This window comes from Anopheles bellator, chromosome X (assembly GCF_943735745.2).
Source record: "Anopheles bellator chromosome X, idAnoBellAS_SP24_06.2, whole genome shotgun sequence".
Lineage (NCBI taxonomy): Eukaryota > Metazoa > Arthropoda > Insecta > Diptera > Culicidae > Anopheles > Anopheles bellator.
In genome coordinates this window covers 4,853,228-4,863,496 of record NC_071287.1, presented here as the reverse complement: position 1 = coordinate 4,863,496, position 10,269 = coordinate 4,853,228, and the positions used below count along the sequence as shown (strand labels likewise).

The 10,269-nt window shown below is 49.8% G+C and overlaps 1 protein-coding gene and 1 non-coding gene across 2 annotated transcripts; one reads left to right on the top strand and one right to left on the bottom strand.

The window, feature by feature from the left end:
* Window positions 1-260: 260 nt before the first annotated feature.
* Window positions 261-335, bottom strand: Trnav-gac (transfer RNA valine (anticodon GAC)). Its single transcript has one exon. It is a non-coding gene; the product is annotated as a tRNA-Val (tRNA).
* Window positions 336-9,508: 9,173 nt separating this feature from the next.
* Window positions 9,509-9,979, top strand: LOC131213344 (uncharacterized). Its single transcript, XM_058207371.1, has one exon. It carries the CDS (start codon window positions 9,509-9,511, stop codon window positions 9,977-9,979), a length of 471 nt encoding a protein of 156 aa, XP_058063354.1.
* The last annotated feature ends 290 nt before the right edge of the window (window positions 9,980-10,269 follow it).

Here is a 10,269-nt window from a genome sequence, read left to right as displayed (position 1 = left end):
TATTAATGTGAGAATGGATAAAAAAGGTAGGAGAGTGTAAATTGACAAAGTACTTCTTTTCAGTTTGGCATCCCCGGCCGACTGTCGAGTGACGCCGCTGGGACTCTTCTCAGTCCCCCCGCGGCGCCACTCTCAGTCTCTCTCTCACCAACACACACATGCTTTACCATTCGGCCTTTCCTGACCGACATACATATATCTATTCTCGAAGTTGAGATTCCTCTAACAACTCCTCAAAATTCTATTTCTTCTTTGTCGGATGACCCGACCCGGGATTGAACCGGGGACCTTTAGATCGTCAGTCTAACGCTCTCCCAACTGAGCTATTTCGGCCCTGCCACTTAATCCGTCAGATCCGCCATTAGAACCGCCTTCACTCCTCCGCATCGGCATCTCGATGACACAACGTACACAGTGCTTCGAACTAGTGATCCGCAGCCAAACTCCACGCAGTTTTTCACGCAGCTTTAACAGCACTCAAGATCTGCCCGTTAAAATACGAAACTAGCTGGACGATTGCTGCCCTTCACTAAGGCCTAGCACTATCCCACTTCTGACACTAAATTAATATTATTAATATAATTCTGTGTTTGACTCGGTACTTTTCAGCCCATGTGCTGGTACTCGAACAACGAAAGTGCCTTTCATGACAGTGTCAGGGCTCTTGCTCCGACAATAACAGCCGCTCAGGTAGAGAGAATTCTTACTAACTACTCCGAACTACTGAAATGAAGAATTACAGTTTGAACAGTTGCCGCCTGTAGACCTATCACTACCGGTATCACCTCGGCTCGGTTTCTATGTCCATCGTCTGTGACCTTGGATAGGTGTAGAATTCGGTAACAACTCGAAAGTTGAGCAATACAGCGCGATTACGCGGCATGTGCTCCTGTTCCCAGCGAACTCCCGTGGTCCGTCCCCGAAGTCCGACAGCCCATCCGACATCTCTGCACGCGCGGGGTAGGCAGGCAGCGTAGTGCGGAGACATGATCAGAGGCTTCGGTCGCCAAAAAGAGGGCACCCTTTTTCTATCGCACCACCGATACTGACAGTGACAAATGGTTGTGGTGGCGCTGTGTCAATGAAGTGCCCGCCAAGAGGGCCCTTAGGCAGCCGACGGAGGGCCGATGTGGGGATGGTTGTTAATAGGCCCAGTAGGTTTTTATGTGATACTATTTGTCATAAAATTATTTCATTTTCAGCGCCCACCATCTATCTCTCTCTCGCTCACCCGGTCTTTTCTCCGTTTTGGTCGCCTGTCTGCTTGATTCGCATTTGCATTTTTTTTTTTTCGGCTGGTCCATTTGCAGCCTACGGAATCCACATCACCATCATCGTGCTTCGCGGCCTCGGTAATTTAAAAACGAAGTACGCGGTCACGGTCGTTATCCTAATTCGGGTGGACGCGGACGACGGCGGTTTATTTCTTTTGGGGCGCGCGCGCGCGTGGCCACCGTGTACGCAGCGCCATCGCCGCCATTAAACTTTCCATATCGAGAGCTACGTCTACTGGCGCAGGATCACAAACATTAGCTTCTAATTGGTATCGGTGGCCTAATGCACGGTAATCAGCCCGTAATCACGCCACCGCGTACCTTCGCGTTGACTTCCAAAACCATTAGGTCTCGGAAGTTGAGAAGTCGAGACATGGAGGCCTCTTAGGGCCCAGCCGGACCGGACCTTGACTCCGGGGGGCCGGGGGTCCGGCCGACACCAAAGTCGTGGCGACCTTACTCAAGAACGTTCAAACAACACAAAGTTGGCAAAGTGCATCCGCATTCCCTGGCTTTCTTCGGGAATTTTGGCCCGTTTGTTGATCCTTGGGCTCCACAGGACTGTAGCATTTTCTGCCCACGTCATTTAACTTGAAAATGAACCTTCCGCGGCCAGGACCTTTCACTCGGGCGAGCGCGTTACAAATGAAGCGAAAAACACCAGCCCGAAGACCTGCCAGACCTGGCGACTTTCGCGCGAGAGTCCGCCGGCGTCGTCACCGCAGCCGTAATCTCATTAGAGGATCTTTTAATTTATAAGATGTCATTAAGATGTGTGCGGCCGCATTTAATACACCGTCTTTCGTTTTGCCACCGTCTTTCGGCCTTGTGCTTTGAGCCCGTAGCCGTACGTCTACGTAACAGGTTGGCAAAATAGACTGACACTGATTTGGGGCTGCCTTCTGCCTGAAACAAAAACAAGGTGTTTGGTGCCGTCACCACCGGCATCATCATGTGCGTGCTGGCCTCGCAGACAGCGGAGAACGGAAAGACGATGGTTCGAACACCCTCCATTGATACCGCGTGTGGCATTAACCCGCGTCAGGCAGGACGCAACGCGAAACCACAACGAATGAATGGCTCGGGCTGCTGACAGTCTCTCCCGTTCACGGCGACGCAATATTCAATTACCTTCGATATTCACCAAATCACCTCCACAGGTGCAGAGTGGCTTTCATTTTTGGCAATTAAACTGTCAACAAGTGAGATGAGTAACGGATCATTCTCGTCCTCGTTGGACGTGGCACAGTGTGTGCCGATGCCATCGGCGTATCACTGTCAAAAGGCACCGCGATAAAAGTAACAGGCCATCATGCGCAATCTTTGACGATTGCCTAACTTTAGGCGTGAGTTAATTTCAGTTTGCTAAGGCCTGCCGCGTGTGCCTGCCGCGAATGCGAAAGGCTCACGCAAAAGGCAAAAACACTTCTCTTTCTTTCCCGTGTTTTCCGTCTCTTTCCTTCTCTCACTCTCTCTCTCTCGTTCGATCGCATGAAAACCATCAGATTACGGTTATAACACCCTATTTAACGGGCGTGTGCGGGCCCGCAGGTTTTCGCCAGGCGGCCTATCGAAGGCGCGCGCGCGCCTCTCGGTGGTAGGATATATGAAGAAGGAATACAAATGATTACGTGAGGGGCGTGTAATTGTGCAATTAAATAATCAATGCACATCCATTTCGCGCGACTCCTTGTCGGCTTTCGACTCTCGAGTGCCTGCGGACACGATACCGATACCCATCCTCTGTGGACCAAAAAATTCGCTTTCCACCAGCGGGCCCAGGATCGTCATTCAACGATCGCGTCACAGCCTTCTTGGGGCGGAAGTCGCAAGCGAAACGGTCATGTAAATGAGCGGAGCTGTAGCTTTGTTGAATGTGGAATGTCATTTTTCTCCCCGGACTCTGCCTGCCCGGGAGTTAACTTTCGCCACCAGCAACAACCGCAACGACAAGCTGGGGGTTCGGCTAAGCGCACCGGAGAACGGGTGGTGCGAAATAAGGTTTAATCGTTCAAGATTTATATCGTGGCCCCGCCGCAACCGGACCAAAGCTGACAAACTACGCTGGCGATGGGCCAACGTCGCCCATAATTGGTCCGGTCGGGCCGCACGACTCATAACTTTGCGTGCCACTCCCCCCGGGGGGTGAGCGGACGCAATTGTATGTTCAGCATCCTTCCCCCGTTAGGCTGGGGCGGCTTTTAGGGCTCCGAAATCCGTGAGTTATGCTGCGGTGCCCATCGACACGCTGTACGCAATTTATAGCGTAACTCAGGGGGTTTTTTTCCAGTTTCGAAAAGATTATATTTGGATGGAGAAGACAGAACTGAACCGATTATGGTTGCGCTGGAATTCAAAGCTTTATTTAAGATGAAGATGCCACATTTTGTTGCCTTTTTACAGGTATTTTCATAATGCCTCGCTGATAGAGGTCCGTCTTGGTCCTTATTGGTGAAAAAATCTAATGGCCGATATTCACAATCTTGACGGATAGCTGAACAGAATCGACGAATCCAACATTGCATCACATTGCACTGCGCCTTCGAAATGTAATGTTTATGTGATCATCATAGGCCAGCATCTGACTGTACTTGAAGTAGATGGTCCTCGGAGGTCTCTAGTCTAGCGCGCTCCTTAAAAAGGAGACATGCCCGAGCCCGTGCCCTTGGCGCATTGGTCTAGCATACGCATTCGTGTTGACTGATTCGAGCTTCGTAATTTTTAAACTTCTTATATTTTTGAAAGCCATATAGCTCTCTCCCGCACGTGCGCAGAAATATCGCGAATGAGTAAATTTTTATTATTTGTTTTCAAAACCGTCGTTCGTCACACTGTTTTAGTGGCGGAGTAAGATAGATTGTGGTTTGGACAAAATATGGTGAAAAACACGGCTAATCGAGCAGAATTCGAGCAGAACTGCTTGGATTGGGTTTATGAGTACGATAGTAGCGCTCCCTGCGGCGAATAGGGCAAGCAGCTAGTGTGCTCTCGTATGGTGAAATGTTTCATGATTCACGTTTTCTATAAACTCACTGTGGGAAATGTGTATAAAATAGGCGGTCATATTCGTTTTAAGAAAGAATCTATTATCTAGAATTAGTATTATTTAAACGTTTTTGTTTTCTTTGCATGTGTTTTGGTTTTGGATTCAACATTTTATGCGTAATACCCGTGTTCAAGCATGATAAGTAACGAATTATTATTATTGCTCCTCGATTTAGATTTTATTTTTACATACTTTTTAAAGTTGGTTTATGACCGCCTTTTCCTCATAGTGGGACTGGGCCGTATTTATATGCTACCCACGTTTTATGTTCGATTTTTTGCCATTAAATAATACGTAGGTAATAATCATCATAATCATATTAAGATCATAAAATAATAAAAAAGTTCGTAGTTAGGGCGGTCGAAGTCCGTTCAAAGTTCGACTCATTCTATTTGGCTATTGTTTGTTCTGTGATAACGTGCGTGAAAATAGTAAAATAATATGAAAAGTTCTTAAAAGCCTTAGGTAACAACTTTCTAAAAACCGTGTGGAGTTATTAAAAAAAGACATCGTCGATGAGTCGATCTTGAGAACTTATTGACCCATAGACCCCAGCTCGTAGCGTTTTCCCAATTAAACTCCCTCCCTGCAACGGAGGCGGGCTTCGCTGAGTGGATTGGCATAGCTGATGCGGGGAAGAGAAAAAGAAAGAACCTTATGCAATTGCGGCTTGAGCGATAAAATCTCGAACCACTGGTACTGGTCGAAGCTGCCGCGAAACCCAAAACTGAGCGAATGCGCCATCAATTACTAGGGGGCCTAGGGTCGCAAATGGAGCCGCTCTCGGATTCCAGCGCTCCCCATCCGCCTATTTTCCATGCTTTGGAACTCGTCAGTGGTCAATATGTTTCGGTGTGCAAACCGTGGAGACGCGAAAAGTGGGACACGCCGACGTCGCCTTTCCCGTGCCGCGACATCAATGTGTGCCGCGCACTGCATCTCTGCATATTATGAGGTCACATTTTCCAGGGTAGCATCATGCCGCTAAAATGGTTACCTTTCGTCCAGCCACAGACACAGACGCAAATTAACAGTCACCAGCACTTCGATTTTGCTGTTTTGTTTTTGGTGTGAACTTGAACTACCCTGAAAATGCCCTTAAAACAGGGAAGATTATAACAAATGTTTGAATTTTCTGAGTGATAGCCGATAATAGGAGTCTAAGTTTTAGAATCATAGCAATAAGTATCTGAAACCTATCTGAAAAAAGGTTGTAAAGTGCATCTGAAAAATAGTGGATAGTAAAAAAATAAAGGATAGTGAATTACAGGGAAAGCTGAGTTGAATAAACCAACACCAAGAGCTTGGTTTGGTTTCTGGCAGCTGTTCCTCAACACATTTGCAATTGTTTTTCATTTGCGGCCGGTCTTACCACAAGAGTAACTCCAATGCTCGTTCTTCGAACAGTAATTTTTGGCTCTCCATCGATGAACTTACACTTGACAAGCTCCACACCGGAACGCTTTCGACGCTTTCGAGGCTTTTGGGAGGCTTCTCATAGTCACTGCTCCTTGCGTGTGTGTCTCCGGAGCTTTTCGCCAGAATTTCCGAACCACATCGTACATATCCTTTTTTCGTACCGGAACTGCTCCATGTTGTGGTGAAATTTCAGCACATCCCATCCCTCCGAATCGTACCCGAGATTAAAGAGCTAGTAATTTGGTTGGTCTAATCACGAGAAACAGAGATTTAGTATGAATCGCTTCTACCGCGTGGTTGTAGTAAGAATAAGGTAAGGTGTTCCATTTCTCATCTCACGTAGGGGGGCCTAATAATTCTAATATATTAGTGTGAACAATGGAGGTCAACTAAGAAAAATTCGGTTCATTTTACAAATTTTCTTTGAAAAAGGCGAAAATGAAAGATGGACCGCTGTAATTTTGCGAAATGTTTATGGTGCCAATAATCTAACAGCTGGCTACGTGAAACTTTGGTTGGTCGACCCGTTTTAGTTATTTTCGATGTTAAAGATGCACCTCACATAGACATCATCGAAAATATCGATAAAATCACAGAAATAATCAAAGTTTTACACCAAAAAACATGATGGCCCGAATTTTCATCTGAACCATTTTGGCCTAACGGAATGAAATCGAACCATTTCTTAAGCGGATGGGTATTGGGGATGAGGAATGGAATTCAAACGACAACACTGTGTGAAAATGATCGTGGTCTAAGCGTGCACCAAGCGAATGACACCTTTTTCGCGCTTTACACAATTTCCTGAGTGACGAAAAGCTGAGATCAAAAAAGGATTATGAAAATGAATTGCTCGAGTTTTTCGGCAATAAAGACTAAACCTTCTAAAAAACGAGAGGCAATATGAAGGCATTTCTAAACAGGCAATAAATTTTCCAACAAAATGATGCATATTTGACGTAAATCGGACTATTGAAAACCTGTTAAATATTGTTTTGAAATGCAGGGGTACGTTGACGCGAAAACATCGCCCGTCAAAAACACACCGTTACAGAAAGCAACACAGAGATTACCATTGACCCGGTGACTCATTGACTTATCACGAGCGGTAGAGGCCTAGTAGCAGCGGGAGGGCAAGCCACACAAGTCCATTAGTCCCCACACCTAGAGCTAGACGAGACGATCGAAAGGTGAAGTGAAATGTTTAGAGTTTGATACTTTCTGACACACTTGCGTTCGTACGATCACTTTTGCGCGTGTGTGTGGGGTGGATGCTGGATGCTTTTCTCAATCAGCTGCGTTCGTGCGTGCGTGCGTGCGTGGCCGTGCGCTTCTCGGAGGGCGACGATTATTTTTGGAGCCGCCGCCGCCGTCGTCGACCCGAAGAGAACGGAACACTGTCTGCGTCTGTGTGCGTGAGCGTAGACGGAGACGGTGGTGGGGGGTTCCTGGTGGTTTATCCGAGCGAACGGGTGGCAGCGCCAGCGCGCCATCCAGTAGTACGCGATGCGTCGTCTTCGGATGAGGTCATTGTCGTCGTCCGGGAGTTTGTTTTGCCCCTCCGGCAATTTGTTGTTGACATTTGACGTAACACAACGTCCAGCCGTGTGGGTGCGTGTGCGCGCGCGTATGTGTGTTCGATGAAAAACAACCAGAACCGTCCAGGGTGCGGGTGAGCGAATCCTCTCGAAGGACTGGTGTCGAAGGACGACGGTTCGAGACGGGGTCTGGTCTGGTTTGGGTGTTGTTGGCTTCGGAGCGTGTTGATAACCCAACCAAGTGTTTGATAAATGTGCGTGCGTGCGTTGGTTTTTGCCATTTGGTGGAATGCCATTTTGTAAGTGTCCACACCGCTCAGATTGTATGCCTCTGGCTGTCAGAGGGAGCGAGACCTGTCGCCCCGTGTCCGAAGTTCGTGGCAAGCAACGAGAGGCTTTTGGCAGCCGCGCCGAAATAGAGAGAAAGAGAGAGAGAGAGAGAGCGTGTGAGGGTTAAACCAGGGGTACCCCCCCACCGGGTGGGCTCTACGAGCCGCGAGTGAAAGCGAAAAGCTCCGGACGGACGGGAAGGCTCGAGCCGTTCGAGTGTGTTCGAAGGATGAAGACAAGCCACCGCGAAGCGAACCGCAAGAGGTAAAGAAAAATCCACGACATCGGGGAAGCTGGAGTTGAGTGGAGGGTCCGAACCGGAACGGCTCGTGGCTACGATGCCTGCGATGCGAAAGTAACAGAAAATGTGCGCTCGGAGAAAAAAAAAGAGTCAAGTGCAAAAAACTGGTTTCTCTGGTGTGCTGTGGAGGTTCGTGAGGTGTGCGTGAGTGCGCGCGCAGTTTTGTGGATTGCCCGACATCAAAGTTGGGGGTACAGTGATCCGCAAGGATCGCGATCGCAACCCCGGGACAGCTGGGGACAGTCCGAACCCTGAATAACCCCGGGTCTGCTCCGGGTTCTAGTAGCAATAATAGATGGGATGGCATATGGATTTGGCTAACGTTCCCGGACCCGGACTTGAAAGGATTCCCAGTGTATCCAGGGCGTCCCAGACTATCGGCCGGATTCAAGACACGGACCGGAGACCTCAAGTTCTGGTCTAGGTACCGGCCCAATCACTCACTCAGAATGGCGCAGGCCTATTGGCCTGCGACTAATGAGGTTACCCTCAAAGATGATTGGAACATTGAGACTTAGAGCCGCTCTTGATTTGGACGGGCCATCTGGAGTTGGTCTCTTTGGACCCACGAACGATCCCATACATCCACAATCCCTGCATGGGTGTGTGCATGGGGTGTAAGTGATACGTGCTGTTCCGGATCTTGTTTCTTTCGTCCAGGACAGGGAGAGTGGCCGCTGCTGGTTCGTTCCCAATACCTCGCTCCCTAGCTCAGCTTCCAACTAATTGGCTCGGCTCGCTCTCGGTCGGCGGCAATCTCCTGACCCTCCCTCTCCACCGCTACCTCCATCTGTTCCTCCTCTACCGCCATCCAGTCCAGTGTCCATGTCGTCACCAATTAAGCGCACCGAACTGCGCCGGGAAAACCGATCGCCCGTCCGGGAAAGAAAATGCCCTCATCAATCAACACGTGTCAATCAACCTGTCAGCGCGCGTGTGTGCGTCGAAGATGCGTGCCGGCCGCTCTGCCGAACGAAAGAACTTCTTCTCGGACACATTTAAATGGACGGTGCCACCTCTATCACTTTGGACTTTGGAGATGAGAATGTGACGCTGACGCTGGTCTCTCGGGTCTCCTCGGGGGGGTGGGAATCGTTTTCAAAGCCAGTTTTCAGCATGGCTCAGATCTTTTCTAGTAGATCCTGCTGACCTGTGAAGCGGATGACGACGATGTCTATACGTCCCAGGAGTCCCACTAGAAGTCAATTCGCCTAGAGTTTGCAGCGTGTCTTCGGGATCCAAGTAACTCGTGTAAAAACCTTGTACTAGTGTTCTGTTGGACCAGCCTGGACTATATAGGTCTGCAGGCTCCCCGTACCCTCTCTGACTCTCCTTCGACGGGGCGCATGGCAAGCGCTATGAGGCTAGGTACGCATGAGGCGAGTGTCGGTGCCAGCCACGCTGGCCACTCGGGATCGCTCGAATGACCCAAACGATCCAGCGTTCAAGATAGGGCGAAACGACGGCCAGAACTCAGACGGAGAAGTACGTATAATAGTTGGCTAGCGTGGATTGATGTCACGGTGTGGTGTGGCGAGCGAAAGACATTTGTGTTGAGCCACCCAGGCCAGCCAGGCCGTGGCCAGTGACCACGACGAGGATGTCGTTCTCGTATAGTGATCCGATGCGTCCGCTGGCGTTGCAGCGGTCCCACTCGTTGCCGCAGTTGCTGAGCTCACGGGAAGACTCCGGCGTGGCACTGAGTGCGAGCGGTTCGTGTGGTGGGCTAAACAACTTTGGCTACGGCTCGGATGGTTCGTGGACGAGACGGCACCGGCACCACCATCATCACCATTACCACCACCACCACCGCTACCGGCAGCCGGACCTAAAGATTCCGTACGGGGCACGGCTGGTGGCCGACCTCCGGCAGCTGATCACGCTGAAGCAGCACTACTACCCGGAAGGCGGCTGGGGCTGGCTCGTCACCTACATTGGCATCGTCATCCATTGTATCGCCCACGGGCTGCAGCTGTCGGCGGGTGTGCTGCTCCTGCAGACTGCCAACTTCTTTCCCCATGTGACCGTGGCTGCAGGTGAGTGTCTGTGCCGGACGGAGCACGAAGATTAGCGCAGTAGCGAACTACCAGATGGACCTGGAGCACTCTGGAAGCTCGACCACCGCACCTTCTTCTGCTTCCGCGTGATCTTGACCTACACCGGAGCAAACGTTGGTCTCTGTCGCTTTCTGTAACGGTGTGTTTCTACGGAGCAGCAGTTGTTGGATCCACGTCAACCTCTGTCAATCAAGCGGGGCAATTAAAGCACAAGAACCAAAGCACCATCCTGCATAAAAAAGCATTGCTGGGTGCTGTGGGCATCACCTCTTCCAATCTTCCAACCCGCTCCGCGCTGTGGGCT